A 15,606-nucleotide genomic window follows, 5' to 3' on the forward strand; every position below is an offset into this window, starting at 1 on the left:
TGCCGTAATGCGGTTAGGTTTATGCAATAAGGACAACTGAATCCAGGCTGTGGGGCTTTAGCGAGTTGCAGGGAACAGATGGCCCTAGGAGAGGTAAAGGTATAATCCTATCAGCTGGAGTATCAGCCAGCCATCTGGACATCCCAAGCACAATTACAAGACGTTTTAGCAGCAGAACAAAGAAGTCTTCACGAGGCAAGATTAGGCCTGTTTGAGTGCCTCAATATTGTGAATGCAGAGAAAGGTGACAAATGCTGGGATATTACTCAGGAGAGCTCGCTGATTAACGGGAAGCTGTGGGCTAATGGAATACCCGAGATGCTGGGGAGAAACCCCCCAAAAGGGAGGAGACAGCAGGACCGGGGTCCAGGACCCTGGTTCCCGGCTCAGGCCTCGTCTTCACCAGTGCCCACAGGATGAGCCGCAGGCCGGTCGAGGCCGGGTGCCCAAGGCGAAAGCACAGTGGAGGGCGTCCGTGATGCCGGGGTGGGGTTGGGGCGGCAGGACCCTTGCAGTTTAAAACTTATCATCCCAGCCTGCACCAGGGGAGCCTCCCGCAGACCCTGGCAGCCCTGGGCTCCACGAGGCCGGGCCAGGCCCGAAGCTCACAGACCGGGATCTGTCTTGGAGAACGTGTCCCACAGTGGGGCCAGGGCGAGAGCCCGGGGGCGCGGGGGGCTCCCTCTCCCCGCCGTGCGCCGGCTCCTCTGCCATCTTCAGCTGCCGTGCCCAGCTCCGTCATCTGTTGGAGTGCATTGTGCGCCGTATATCATTAGATCTCCAGCGCTGTCTGTGTAATTCATTTTGCTATGGTTCCCACTGAACACATGTTCCCTCTCTGTGTGTGCATTGAAATGTATGCAAATACGGGCAGAAGGAAGATGGCTATCGGCCGCGAGGAGGCCGAGGCAGCCCGTGCTTCCTACCCACGGAGAAGCACTACGAATTCCGAGGTGATGTGGCTTCCACTGGGCCACAGCTGCCAGACAGCAATCTCTGGTGCGCGCACGCACTCATCCTGGGCTTTTTTTTTTTTTCTTTTCTCACCTCCAAAGTAAATTTGTTTACTGTAATTTTTTTTGTGAATTATTTGCCATAATTGGCTGTGCTGATGAAGGTCACTCCCTTGGAGGAGACTTGCCAGTCTTTAGAGAGCTGATCCTTTTCAAATGCTCTCCATGCAATTAAGAAAAGCAAATGTCACTCGGAAGCCTCAGAAATGAAAATTTGTATGAACTTATTAGCATGAAGTCAACAGCGCTAGTTAAGGGCAGGTTCCCAGTGTGTGCTCTGTGCCTCTGCTTCGGAGGGGATATGCGTGTGGAATGAGCAAATATAACCCCCACTCGTCCAACATTAGAGCAAACAAAGGAAGGTGGCGTGTCGGCGGTGTGCTCAACAACAATAGCTAATGGTGATTAGCGCGGCGGGGGCTGCCCGGGCCGCCTCGGCCCGTCCGGGAAGCCGCGGCACGCAGGCTTCCGGAAAACTCCCACTTATGAAGACGTGCAACCAGATCTGACCCCGAGTCTAAAAAGATGATTTATCTGCAGCCGAGCTACGCGGGGCTCAAATAAGACGAACGACCTAATAAGGCCCCCAGATGTCTGCGGCCGCTGGGCCGGGGCTGGGGGCTGACACCCGGAGCTGGGGTGGCTTGGTTCAGCCACTTCTTGTTTGTCAAGCTTCCCTCTTTACTGCTGCTTTGGACAGATGGGCACTCAGGTGCTTGTGCACCAAGGAAGAACCCCGAAATGGGAGGGGTGTCCCTTGGGCCCGGGGCTGCATTCCTCCCTCTTGGGTTCATCTTCACCCCTGCCCCACGAACCCAGGAGGAAGAAGGGATGACCCCCGGGGGTGCCCCAGACTTGCTGCAAGGGCTTCCCCTCCCGGTGGAGGGCTGAGGCTGGGCCTCCTTCCATCTGGGTGTCCCCGTGTCCAGCCATTAGCAAGGAGGGCTGGCATCCCACAGGTCCTCTTTTGTGTGCCAGAGAATGGTCCCGGCCCTCCTGAAAGCTACAGTCAGCCGAGGCCCCGAGCTGAGCACAGGGCTCTGCCCAAACGTGGTGCCTTCACCCTGCAGGTTAGCTGGCGAGCATGCCGCCCGTGTGTCCCAGGGCCACCTCCTCTTCACGGGACTCCACGCACAGAAGGCCACGGAGGGCGGTCGGAAAGGTCGCCAGCACCGTGTCCGGGACAGGCTGACCAGAGGCAGGACAGAGCTGGCCTCCATCAGCCCTGTAGCCTTCAGCCTGGCCCAGCCTCCCTGCTCCAGGCTGCTGGGAGCACCATGCCGGGCCTCGTGCTGCCCGTCTCCTGGGCTGCACCCTCCTCCTGTTTCTGCGTCCCCCAGCAGGGCTGCCCGCGTGGCCGGCTGCAGCAGCACTGTTGTAATAACTCATGCAAATGGGAGGGCTCGCGAGACAAAGAGAGGTCAGGCCAGCGGCTCGGGGATCCCTGCCGACAAACAGTATTAGATGTAAAATGTGTACCTTTGACAAAAGTATTAATATAGTGCTTTTGATTTTTTTTCCTCCTGATGAAAAGTGAAAAGTGGTAATTGGGGAGTGACAGAGGAAAATGGAGTTTTGAACCAAAAGGCAAAGTTCGCGGATGAAAAAACCCAACCCAGTTAGCTGCTTATGAGGAATCGAAGTGCGAGGCATTTGCTCTTCCATCTCCTTCAACAGCCTTTTGATTGGCTCTGCTTAGATCTGTATAGCAAAGCAGAGAAATCGACGCGCCACGTGCAGGCGATGCTTAATCATTTGTAATAGTCATATTTGCCCTGACACGTAATTTGCTATATCAAGCCGTTTTTTTTTTTTCTTGCTCACTAGTATTCCACAGCTCGGCCTTTGCTTTATAAAACATTTAATAGTTTGCTTTAAACACATCAACATGCTGATCTACGATTGCCCTTTGCGTGCCGCCTGGAGGAGAGACACGCCTCTCCTCCCGCGGCGGCTGGCGCGGCTTCGGGGTGGGCTGGACGGGGTCCTGAGGTCTGTGTTCTCTGTCTTGTGCGAGCAGCCACGCCGTGCATCAAGGCCATCAGTCCCAGTGAAGGCTGGACCACGGGGGGCGCCACCGTGATCATAATCGGAGACAACTTCTTTGACGGCCTTCAAGTTGTGTTTGGAACCATGTTGGTGTGGAGCGAGGTAAGCCTGCGCAGCCCGGGCGCCCTGAGCTGTGGCTGCGTTCACGGCTGCCCTGGACGAGCTGCCGAGAGCTTGAGGGCACGAAGCCACCCCCCGCCCCCAAATCCTCACCTCTGGCTGGGGCTCCTCCCGGTGCAGGGACAGAGCCTCCCCCACCCTCAGCCCCGTGCCCCTGGCTTTAGAAGCTGCTACAGGAGGCCCTCCAGGCCCCTGGAACAGTTAGCCCTGGAGTTCCCAGGGAAGTTCACGGAGACATATGGTGGCAATTTTCCTGTGAATGATGCCCTCTGGCCTTTCCTGCCAACGAAACCCCAGGATCGTTTGCAGATATTTTCTTAAAGAACACGGTAGGTCCCGAGACTGGGTGCCAGCTAGGAGGGAGCATTCCGGGCCGATGGTCCAATTTGTGCTCATTTGGGTAATTATCTCCAACTGGCGAGTGTCCGCCTCCGCGGCCAGTGAGGCTGAACGCTGTCCGCCGTGTGTGGTTTTGCAGCTGATAACGCCCCACGCCATCCGAGTGCAGACCCCGCCGCGGCACATTCCTGGCGTCGTGGAAGTCACCCTCTCCTACAAATCCAAACAGTTCTGCAAAGGTGCTCCCGGGCGCTTCGTCTACACCGGTGAGTCCGCGTTCCGTGCCTTCTCCCCAGCAGGGCACCTTGGGGCCGCCCAGGGGGGCGTTCACGCGGGTGCACGCTCTGCCTGTCTGCGTCTGGGATGGGCCCAGTGCTGTGGACAGGTGCAGCCCCCGAGGCCGTGTGACCACAGCTGGGTACCTCCCTGGGTACCTGTGGGGTGGGGGAGTTTGACAGCAGTGTCCCCGGCTCTCTCCTCCGCCTCCGTGTCGTCACACAGCAGACCTCTGCCCGGGTTGTCCCCTTGTCCGGTTGCGCCGGCTGAGGCTGAGGGGAGGCCACAGGCCGAGGCACATGCCCAGGAGTGGAGAGGCCGCTATTGTAGTCCTGGTCTCTCCTGCTCTGCCCGGGGTCTTGAACGCTGCACAGGGGTCCTGCGTTCCTGGGGGCAGGGCCAACTCGCCTCTGCAGCCCCGGGAGGGCCTAATTAGCATGACGTGTTGGAGATGGCCACTGAGAAATGCCATAAATAAGTGGACGTAAGGCGTGTCTGCATTTTGGTTTTCAGTCTTGGCCAGGTCCAAAGGCTGCAGTGTGTAAGAAAGGTCTTTAACTCTGGCAGCGTGCGCTGGACCCCGGTGACCATGAAGGGCGAGCTGAGCACCTGTGGTCCTAGGCGCTCGTACAGTGGGTGGGTCTGTGAGGGCCCGGGCGGGAGCCCCGCTGGGGGCATCAGCTCTGACTCCTACCCCGTCACCACCCAGAGGTGCCCGGGGGCAGGTCTGGTCTCCCTCTGGGATGTGGTCATGTCCTGTGTCCAGCCAGTAGATGACGTCGTGAGAGTCCCTTCTCTCTTGGGTGCAGAGAGGTAGTGGAGGGGCTCGGCCACGGCCTTTTCCAGGAAGGACTGAATGAGCGTGACAGTCGCACATAAATCCCACCGCTGCTCACTTCCAGGTTGGCCCCACGTCACTGCAGGGGTGTGTCTGGGCTGGGTCCCTCGGGGTCAGGCAGGCGAGGTGGAACCAGCAGAAGAGAGGCGGGAGTGGCAGAGGGACCTCGGGCAGGTGCGCGTGGCCCCCTTCTGTGGCCCGGATGCTCTTGGCTTCCTTGTAAGATTCTGCAGTTGAGGGCGGTCAGCTCCCTCAGATTTTGAAGGCCCCTGGTGTATTCAAAAATAGAAAAGTCGGGGCGACTTTTCAACCCCACGTTGACTTAGGCTGGGTCAGCTGAGGGGGCGCCAGTGGCAGGAAAGCATGCTGGCAGGCATCACGTGGTCGCTTCCGCGTGGTCGTCAGGAGCAGAAGCTCAGCAGCTCTGTGCTGGAGCTGGAAGTGACTGTTCAGGACACGAGCTCCCAGGCGAGGCTCAGGGATGCGGGGCAGGTGCGGAACAGGTGTCTTTATTCACAACATTCGTTTATCTATTTCAAAGGGAGTGTTAGAGAGAGAGCGAGCTGTTTGCTGGTGCATGTTTGAAATGGCTGCAACAGCCAGGGCCGGGCGCCTGGAACTCCATGTGGGTCTCCCACATGGGTGCAGGGGCCCAAGCACTTGGCCCATCTCCTGCTGCTTTCCCAGACCACAGCAGAGAGCTGGATCAGAAGTGGAGTGGCTGGGACTTGAACCAGTGCCCATGAGGGATGCCAGTGTCACAGGCAGCAGCTTAACTGCTGGCCCCTGATGTATCTTTTTTTGGCTTAAGGTGTTTTTGTTGTGTGATGGCCTCCTGGGATGTGGGTACCCCGTTGTACGTCGGGGAGCATCTGTAGACTTCAACACAGAAGTGCTTTTGCTGTGTAGAGTGTCGCTTCTGTGGGCAACAGGTCTCTGGGAGAGGCAGGAAGTGGGGCCCCTCATGGGGTCTCTCCGGCAACCCTGCAGATAAAGCCACGCATGTACTCAACACGCCTCCGCATGCTGTCTGCCACTGTGGGTGCCACACGTGTCTGCATGTGTGGCCTATCCCCTTGGGTCTGCAGAGTACTCACTGCTGAGACCCGGCGGCCAGGGGGGCTCGGCATGCTGCTCGTGCCTGTGGCTCCTGGGCGTGTGGGTGTGTGAATGTGTGGCTCCTGACTCCTACAAGGCCCAGTTTCCCCTCGGCTGGGCCTCCTGAGGCTTTGATGAGGGTCTGGGAGAGCCAAAGCCCAGCAGCCCACAGGTGGCAGGCCCTCCGTGGACAGTAGAGTGGCTAAACGTGGTGGAGGTGTCTGTGGGACACCTGCCCACGTCCTGAGCCCCGCACTGGCTCCCGTGGTGCAGCAGACACACGTCACGGTTGGGTGTCCCGTGTGGATTCCAATGCTGCCCGTGGGGCCTGGGTTTGGTTCACGGCTGCAGGGTGCGTGTGTGTCCTCACGTGGCAGGACGGGCTGTGGTCTGCTTGACCGTGCGCGGGTAGATCACTTGTTCCCCACTCGGAACGTGGCCCGTCCTGGCTGAATTCTTCAGAATCCGTTCCTGAGCCCCGATCTTGGCCTGTGAGCTTTTCCACTGGGAAGCCTGCACAGCTGTGGCTAAGAGTGGAGACCGTTGCTTGTTTGTTTTGCTTTTGAGAGAAGTGAGAGCTGAGAGGCCCCGTCCCGTTCCTTCCCGCCTTGCCTGTCCTCGGGGGCCGCTGTGCCTGGGGCTGAAGAGAAAGCCCTGAGCTGCATGTGTGTTAGCGTGGGTGGCTGGGAAAGGAAAATGAGCTCGGGTGGGAGGGGCCACCTGCCACTGGCTGCCGGTGTCACATGGCACAGGCCACGGCCCCAGTTCCCGGCTTGCCGAGGCCCTGTTGCCGCTCCAGGGCTGGGGGAGTGTGGTGGGGGGAGCGCTCCCTGCAGACCCTTGTGCCTGGCCGGGGGGCATGCCTTCCTATCCTGGCCCTCAAGAGAAGCGTTGTGCCCCTGAGTCGGTTACAGCCACGTGGGCCTGCCCTACTGCAGTGACCATGGTGTCCACTCTCAGACCAACTGGGCCTCTTGGCTCACAAGTTCAAGGTCCCACTGCCCAAGGCTTCGGGGTCTCCTCCACCCAGACCCTCTTCCATGAATGGGCATTTTCAATGGAGCTGTTTGGCGAGCTCAGCCGTTCTTGGCGGGAGGCTAATTTATGCCCCCCCCCCCCGCCCCCACCATTAACAGGAATATACATTTCAAACGTGCTGTGTGCACTCAGGGAGCAGAGGAAAGGTGGGGTCAGAGCCTGTCTGACCTGGAAGCTTCTGTCTGATTTGCATCGCCCCGAAATTGGCGGGGACAACGAGGTAATCACCGGGAATTGCACTCCCGCTGAAAGCTGAGCCGGGCCCTCTGAATGCCACGGCTCGGGCGCCGGCCCCCCGAGCGTCTGGTTCCCATCAGTGTCCCCAGCCCCAGAGGCTGCTGGGACACCCTCACGTTTAACCTTGCCGGCGTGAGGCCAGCGTGGGGCAGCTAGGCCCGGGATAATGAACCTGGGCTCAGCGGAGGGGGCTGCCCACCCAGAGGCTGGGAGGGCTTTGCAGAAGCCCAGATGATCTGTTTACGGTGATCTGAGAAACACCAGACTGCTCGGGACCAGACCCTATCAGTCAAGCCGAGTGGGCGCTCGGCCCACGCCCGCCCGCCGGGGCAGGCAGGCAGGCCAAGCCCTGTCCGCCCAAGCCCCTTGCCTGCTGCTCCCAGACGCTCCGAGGACACCATTACCTTGGGAGGCTGTGGCAGTGCAGTTGATTAGCACGGTGAATTAAAAGAACAAGTCACAGATGACATGTCCAGCGCCTCCACACCAGTTCTTTGTATTCCCACTGTGCCTCACCCCTGTTGTAAGAAGGTCAGAAATTAGAGAGAGTGAACAGTTTTCAAGCGGCGAGCACTTAGGAGCAGAATTAACAGTCACTCTGTATGTAATTGCTAGTTAATGGTGAGTTGCCTTCTAGACTCCAAATGCAATATAAACCGGCGGGCACCTCGGATTACATTAATGAGATATTTGCCGCATTTAAAAGTGAATAGTGCAAATTAATAACTGAGTGCAAGCTTGTTTTAATATTTGTCTAATAATGTCCCATTTGCTTGTTTAATAATAATTAAAATAGTGTTGGAACGTCCTACCTGAGGAACTCCGTCTGTGCACTCGTAATTTCACCCGGAGAAACATATCAAATTGTTAAGAGTAATAAAAGGAATTATTTCTTAATTGGAATATAAGCATTATGGTGTTATTTGATTAAGACAGATTGGAATTTGCACGCTGCTAATTGAAGTTATGTCATCGCCAACACTGCTTGTACAGGCGTGTTTCCACGTGTGTGGAGTGTAACGGCACCAGCATGCATGTTGCCGCCTTCCGAAAACGCCCAGGTTGGCGGAGCGACTTAGGAGGCAGCAGCCTGGATGCCGGGGACTCGGGTCGCGGGGGGCTGTTCCTGCCGCCCTCCGGTCCCCTGTGTTTGGGTGGCCCATCCCCACAGGACTCAGCCTGTGCCTGGGACCATCTGAACCCAGACACCAAACGTGGCGTGGGCAGCGTGCCGGGCGGGCCCAATTAGCACTCACAGCCGAAGACCTGGCCAGGCCCAGGCCTGCCGAGCATCCCCAACCCCGGGGCGGGAGCGGAGAGGTGAGCATCCAGCGTCAGGCCTAGGAGACCCTCCCTTGGCCGGTAATCGCTGAAGGCTTGTGCTCTTCTCTGATATAGCATTTATGTTTTCCTTAGAAAGACTGTGTGTGCCTTGAACCTCGGCTGGGGGCGCAGGGCTGGGGTGACGCCCCCACCCCGCGCACTGTGCAGCCCCCGCTTCACTGCGTGTTTCTGCAGCAGGTTAAAGGTCGTGTGTGTGTGTGTGTGTGTGTGTGTGTGTGCGCTCTGTGGTCCATCAACACTGTGGAGTCGGAAGTGCCCATGGCCATAGCCACCCCCGCCAGCCACCTCCCCGGCCGTGCGCCTCAGACAAATCGCTTGTGTCCGCAGAGCAAATGACGCTTAATTGCCACCCACAAATCATCCGACTTTTACTATGCCACCCTAAACGTGGATACTGCCCTCCAATGTAAACCACCCGGCGATCTCCACCGTGAGCCTGTAACGCAGACACGATGCAGGGAGAAACGGACGCTGTTGTCATGGCTCCAGGGGTCCACGGAGACTCAGCCCGACGCACCACAGGAGCGCGGTGTCTGTCTGTCTCTGGCGGCCCCGCCTGTGGCCCCACTGTTGCCCTCACCCAGACTGGACATCTTCAGGGTGTCCAGCATCTCCGCTTCCTTCCCTCGGTCAGCCCTGGCGATCCCCTGGAGGATGGGTGCCTGTGCCCACCTTGGTTTTCCACGCGGTTACTCAGGTGGAGAACAGCACAGGCCTGTGTCCTCAGCTCAGGCTGTCCCCAGGCCTGCCCAGACGTGGGATCTTGTCACGTGTGACTCAGACGAGACCAGTGGGGCAGGCATCAATGCACAGTGGGTTTAGCCACTCTTGGTTTGAATCCAGCTACTCTGCTGTTGATCTGGCTTCCTGCAAATGTATCTTGGGATGCAGGGAGCGATGGCTCAAGTGCCTGGGCCCCTGCCACCCATGTGGATTCAGCCTGGCCCGGCCTGGGCTGTTGAAGGCATTGGGGGAGTGAACCAGTGGATGGAAAATCAGTCAACCATCAGCCAATCGATTGATCTCTTTGTCTCTGTTGCCCTGCCTTTGAAGTAGAGGAAGATAATAAATAAGCATTTAAAACAACAGTTTTCCTCCCAGCCTGTCCTCTCCTTTGCTTTCGTCCTCTGTCCCAGGGCGGATAGCAGAGTGGGCATTCTCACACCGGTCGGGTGATGGGCGTCCCACCGCAGCCCCTTCACCTGGGCGTGGACACCGGTTGCCCTCGGGGCCCTTGAGGCAGAGCCACAAAGCGCGGGTAGGCAGGTGGGTGGGCGGGCACACCTTGAGCCCCGCCCCCAGCAGCCTCGTGGGGTGACATCAAACCCAGTGAGGCGGGGCTGGCCTGGTGGGTGCTGGAGGAGGTTTGGGGATGTCCCTGTTAGGTGTGCTGCCAAGCGGGCTACCGGGGTCACCGCTGTCCCCTCTTTCTGTCTCGAAGGAGGCCGGGAGAGAGACACCGTCTGTGCTGTTGCACAAGTAGACTATTTGTCCTAATCAGTGACACCATTTACCAGAATTGCTTAAAATGAACTATACCTCATACAGAAATCGCACATTTAGAGCGTTCCATTCATCATCTGAAAATTGAGAGCCAGTAAACTTTGCTGCCCCTCCAGTGGGATCATAGGCATGCATCAAAATGTTAAAAATGATTGGTGAGAGGGAGCTGTCACCCATTTATCAAGGAAAAGAACATTATTTGCTAATTTCCCAACCAGGCTGGTGACAGGGTGCTTCGTCTTTAGACCCACGGTGACCAGCCTGCCCTTTTTGTTATTAGTACAAGTCAAGTGCTTTTGGGCTGTTGCTAACAAGACACATTTGTCTGTCATCCGAGGGGGCTTTGGTCGCTTTCCAAGTGCCCGTGACCGGGTCCGCTCCCCGCACCCCGATTGGCTGTGCTGTCGGGGCCATGCTCACCCCGAGGAGGACTGGGCTGATAAATCGCGAAGTTTCCGTGTCAAGGTGAAGGTATCGACTCCTCAGCACCGAACTGACAAAACGTAGCCGGGTGCGGACGCCCATTCATCTTGCCCAAAGGACAAAAGGGTCATCCGGGTTTCCCTTAGTAATTGTCGGAATGTGGACCGCAGGGGCAGGCTGGGCCCTCTCCCTGGCTTGGCTCAGCCCCTTGGAGGCAGGGACCCCCGCCTCCCCCACCCACCTGTGTTGCCAGGGGGACCGCCAGGAGGGGCGTCCTGGGACAGGCAGTGGACACTGTGTTGAGTTCCTGAAGGGTCAGGACGCACTTGATAAAGTAACCTGGGAAGGGAGGAGTGGGGCGGCCGGGGGCAGGTGGACAGGTCAGCGGTCACGGAGACCATGGCGCGGTGCGGGGTCCGGCCACAGGACACTCAGCGAGGGGCAGCCGCTGGCCGCTGTGCAGCTCCTTCCACCCACAGGAGACGAGCGCTCGTTCCTGGGAAAATTTGTGGGAACGGAATTAAAGGATAAGTTTGTTTTGGTGTAGGCGTTGGTGAGCTCTGAGCACACGAGGGATATTCAGCAAATCCACAGAAAACGTGAACCATGGACCGCTATGCATGGGTTTCCTTTTTTTCTTTTTTTGCACCAGAACAAGCTGGTCTTGTGCTCTTACTTTCCTGAGCTTGTTGAAGTCCCGTAATTGCTGTGCCGTCCCAGCGCAGGAGGGACACCCCTGCTCCTCCCTCCCTGGCTGACCCGTCACTGGCACCGCAGGCCTTCCCAGCCTCATCCGCCTGGCCCCACGACAGCCCGCGGCTGGAGGGCACCGAGGGGCGTGTTCGGCTGTGGCGTGTGCCGTGCCGATGTGGCCGGGGAGGCTGCTGGAGGTGAGGCCTCCCAGGCCTCCCTTTGAAGACCACACTGGCTCGGGGTTCAGCCTCATCCCCGGACAGAGCCTGAGAAGAGGCACTCTGCCAAGGGTATTGAGTCTGCTGCATTCGCTGTCAAATCCAGGCTAAGGTCCTTCTCCTCTCGGAACAGTTCTAAGACAGCAGTAGCAGGGAAGGGGAGGCTTTAGTGATGTGGGCTGTGGGCTTCCCGGGAACACGGGAGTCCTCCAGGGCTGTGAGTGGCAGATGGAGCCACTGGGTCCCTCCAGGGGCACCCGTACACGTGGGCTGGCACGTGTGTGCACGGAGGAAGGCATGCCAGGTCGTGTGTGTGCACGGAGGAAGCATCCCAGGGCACACGTGTGTGTGTGTATGGAGGAAGTATCCCAGGGCACACGTGTGTGTGTACATGGAGGAAGCATCCCAGGGCACACGTGTGTGTGTACATGGAGGAAGCATGCCAGGGCACACGTGTGTGTGTACATGGAGGAAGCATCCCAGGTCATGTGTGTGTGTGCATGGAGGAAGCATCTCAGGGCACACGTGTGTGTGTACATGGAGGAAGCATGCCAGGGCACGTGTGTGTGTGTGTGTACATGGAGGAAGCATCCCAGGGCACACGTGTGTGTGTGTACATGGAGGAAGCATCCCAGGCATGTTATGTTCTAAACACAGGGGCTCACAGATAGTGGGGAGGGCGGTGCCTCCCGGGTGCAGCCTGGGCCTCCCTTTCCCTGCTCTCCATCCCCTTCCTCTTCCTGTCCCCAGAGGTTTCCCTTTGGGCCTTCCTGGGTGGAAACCTCACTTCCCCGCAGGTGTCTCAGCTCTCTCAGGGCCCAGCACCCAAGGGTGGCCTCCGGGGACCCCTGAGAAGTCGGCAGGCAGGAGCATTGACGGAACAGACCCAGGGAGTCAGTTCTTCCAGTCTGCCTCTGTCTCTTCAGCCGTCTCCTTCTAGAAGTTTCTCACCCCAGCCCCCCCTGCAGCCCCTAGTGGGGAGGGGGCTGTGGCCTGTGACTCCGCAGATCCTCGTGCCTGACGCTGGTGCCCGAGGGATGGCGTTGCGTTCGTCCCTGGTTTGGGCGGCGAGCATGGTGGTTTCTCTGCTGGACTTTTCTCCAGTCCACATGCCTGGGCATCTCAGGTCTGTTGGCACCGAGCTTCCCAACAGGTACCCACACCAGGAGTCACGGCCTTCGGGACGGGGGTGCTATCAGTGACTCTTACACTGCCCTTGGCCTGAGACTGTAGGTTTGTCTTATGGGCTCATCATGGGTGACAACACAATTGTTCAAAAGTTAGCTTAGTTTGGATACCGGGAGCATGAGATAATGGTTTCGCTGCTGGACACGTGGGAGGCAGTGGGGCTGCAGCCTGCCCGCCCGCTCACAGGGACCCACACACTGCCTTCCTGTGTGCTGGACACGCGGGAGGCCATGGGGCTGCAGCTCCCCCGCCCACCCCCAGAGACCCGCACGCTGCCTTCCTGTGTGCTGGACACGTGGGAGGCCATGGGGCTGCAGCTCCCCCTCCTGCCCACAGGGACCCGCACGCTGCCTTCCTGTGTGCTAGACACGTGGGAGGCCATGGGGCTGCAGCCTGCCCGCCTGCTCACAGGGACCCATGCGCTGCCTTCCTGTGTGCTGGACACGCGGGAGGCCATGGGGCTGCAGCTCCCCCGCCCGCCCCCAGAGACCCGCACGCTGCCTTCCTGTGTGCTAGACACGTGGGAGGCCATGGGGCTGCAGCCTGCCCGCCTGCTCACAGGGACCCACGCGCTGCCTTCCTGTGTGCTGGACACGTGGGAGGCCATGGGGCTGCAGCTCCCCCTCCCGCCCACAGGGACCCGCACGCTGCCTTCCTGTGTGCTAGACACGTGGGAGGCCATGGGGCTGCAGCCTGCCCGCCTGCTCACAGGGACCCACGCGCTGCCTTCCTGTGTGCTGGACACACAGGAGGCCATGGGGCTGCAGCTCCCCCGCCCGCCCCCAGAGACCCGCACGCTGCCTTCCTGTGTGCTGGACACGTGGGAGGCCATGGGGCTGCAGCCTGCCCGCCCGCCCACAGGGACCCACGCGCTGCCTTCCTGTGTGCTGGACACGTGGGAGGCCATGGGGCTGCAGCCCACCCGCCCGCCCGCCCACAGGGACCCACGCGCTGCCTTCCTGTGTGCTGGACACGTGGGAGGCCATGGGGCTGCAGCTCCCCTGCCCACCCGCAGGGACCCATGCGCTGCCTTCCTGTGTGCTGGACACATGGGAGGCCATGGGGCTGCAGCCCACCCGCCCGCCCGCCCACAGGGACCCACGCGCTGCCTTCCTGTGTGCTGGACACGTGGGAGGCCATGGGGCTGCAGCCTGCCCGCCTGCTCACAGGGACCCACGCGCTGCCTTCCTGTGTGCTGGACACACAGGAGGCCATGGGGCTGCAGCTCCCCTGCCCGCCCACAGGGAGCCATGCGCTGCCTTCCTGTGTGCACAGCCCCAGTCAGGCTCCACGTGGTCTGCATCCTGGCACTGGGTCGGCGAGCACCTGCCACGGGCCAAGCCTGCGTCCACGGGTGGGCTGCGTGCCCTCTCCTCCCCATCCCCAGTTCCTCAGCGTCTGTCCTTCTCCTTGCCTGTGTGCCTGGGAAATACCAGAAAACCGGAACAGTCTTGGGATGAGCACAGGGTCTCGTCTCAAACACGCACTGGGAGGTTGATGCTCACCGTCCACATGGTCTGGAATTCATCCAGGGCTCCCATCAGCCAGTGGCTGCCTGGTGCCCATCTGGGCTCGGTCTTCAGCTGTGGGCACTGTGGGTGATTTGGAGAGGGAGGGAAACCATCCAGGTCTTGCGGGCACTCATGGGTGGGCTCTGGAGTGGGTGATGTGCCCTTGCCCACTCGGCGTGGGCCCCACACCAAGGAAAGCAGCTCTGTGTCCAAGCTGGCAGCCCAGTGCACGGTATTGGGACAGCGCTTGGCAAACGCCTGGTGCCTGGGCCCCATCGCAGTCCTGCCCACTCCAGAGCCTGTAGGGACAAACAGGATATAGAAAAGAAGCTAACGGAGCGGTTGTCACGGAGCCAGTGCTGAGCCCTAGAGGAGGACAGACGTGACGCCTGGGCACGCCTGGTGGGAGAGCCCTGGAGAGCCGCCATGGGGTGGCCACGGAGGCCGCAATGCTGGGGTTGGCTCGAGGACCGTGCTCCAGGGGTCCTGTCTCAGCAGTGTCTGCCAGCGCCGTCCCTGTCCTCTTTATACAGCCGGAAAACCCAGGAGCTAAGAGTGCCCGTGGCCATCCTCAGGGTACCGGTGTTGGGAAGCCTCGGTGCGGTTGCTCGCTGGAAGCTGTGCCCGGCTGGCTTCCTTGCTGCCCGTCCAGTGTGCGTCCCCAGTCTCCACAACCGCAGGCCCCGGGGTGGTGGGAAATGGCAGGAAAAGGTCGCCCGTCTGGGTGCTGAGAGAATCTCGCTTCCACGCGTGAGGAGCCTGGGAAAGTTCGTGGGACGTACAGGGATTTGAAAACTTTTGTGTCAAAGTAAAGTTATTTAATTCCATTTTCCATGGACTGTGTGATGTGCCCTTGTCTTTTTTTTTTTTTTTTTTTAAGATTTATTTATTTGAAAGTCAATTACACAGAAGGAGAAGCAGAGAGAGAGAGAGGGAGAGGTGTTCCATCTTCTGGTTCACTCCCCAGTTTGCCACAAAGGCAGGAGCTGAGCCAATCCAAAGCCAGGAGCCAGGAGCTTCCTCTGGGTCTCCCACGCGGGTGCAGGGCTCAAGGACTTGGGCCATCTTCTAATGCTTTCCCAGGCCATAGCAGAGAGCTGGATCGGAAGTGCAGCAGCCGGGTCTCGAACCGGTACCCATATGGGATGCCAGTACTGCAGGTGGCAACTTTATCTGCTACGCCACAGCGCCGGCTCCCCTTGTCTGTCCTAATTCAGACTAGAATACTTTGGCTTAAAATGTTTGATTTTTGTTCAGGTGTAGTTTACATACCATAATATTCACCCATGCAAAACCTGCAGTTAATAACTGTCAACGAGGGAAACGCCTTCTGGGAAGTGCATTGTGTGACACGGCCATGGCCTTCCGGGCAGGCTGGCCTCCCGGGCCGGGGCACTGGAGTCCAGCAGCACCTGGAAGGTCAGCGTGTGGCCGTGACTGGGGGTTCCCTGTTGGGCAGCCGTCAGCCTGCTCAGGAGCACGTTCGTGACGGGTAAGAGCCCTGTCCTCGTTCCCGTCCTGCTCCACCCCTGCTCTCTGCCTCTGCGTCTGCTAGTCCACTTCCCGTCTCCATGAATTCTCTTGCTGTAGACACTTCTTTATTTTTTCTTAAGATTTTATTTCTCTATGTGAGAGGTAGAGTTATAGACAGGGAGAGGGAGAGCCGGAGAGAAAGGCCTCCCATCCACTGGTTCACTCCCCAAATGGCTGCAACAGCT

General features: G+C 59.1%; 1 protein-coding gene across 14 annotated transcripts in view; it reads left to right on the top strand.

Moving 5' to 3' along the window:
* Positions 1-15,606, top strand: part of EBF3 (EBF transcription factor 3) — a 124,179-nt gene that overhangs the window by 88,332 nt on the left and 20,241 nt on the right. For all 14 annotated transcript variants that reach the window (XR_016221408.1, XM_051836655.3, XM_051836663.3 and 11 more), the window contains 2 exons: positions 3,034-3,164; positions 3,661-3,787. Coding sequence is in view for 13 of the 14 variants with exons in the window: in XM_051836655.3 (XP_051692615.1) it covers positions 3,034-3,164; positions 3,661-3,787 (258 nt within the window). In the remaining variant the exon portion in view is untranslated. The remainder of the gene's footprint in view (positions 1-3,033; positions 3,165-3,660; positions 3,788-15,606) is intronic.

The sequence above is a fragment of the Oryctolagus cuniculus genome, chromosome 15 (genome assembly GCF_051225735.1).
Source record: "Oryctolagus cuniculus isolate XC-2025 breed Fujian yellow rabbit chromosome 15, ASM5122573v1, whole genome shotgun sequence".
NCBI classification, from domain to species: Eukaryota; Metazoa; Chordata; class Mammalia; order Lagomorpha; family Leporidae; genus Oryctolagus; species Oryctolagus cuniculus.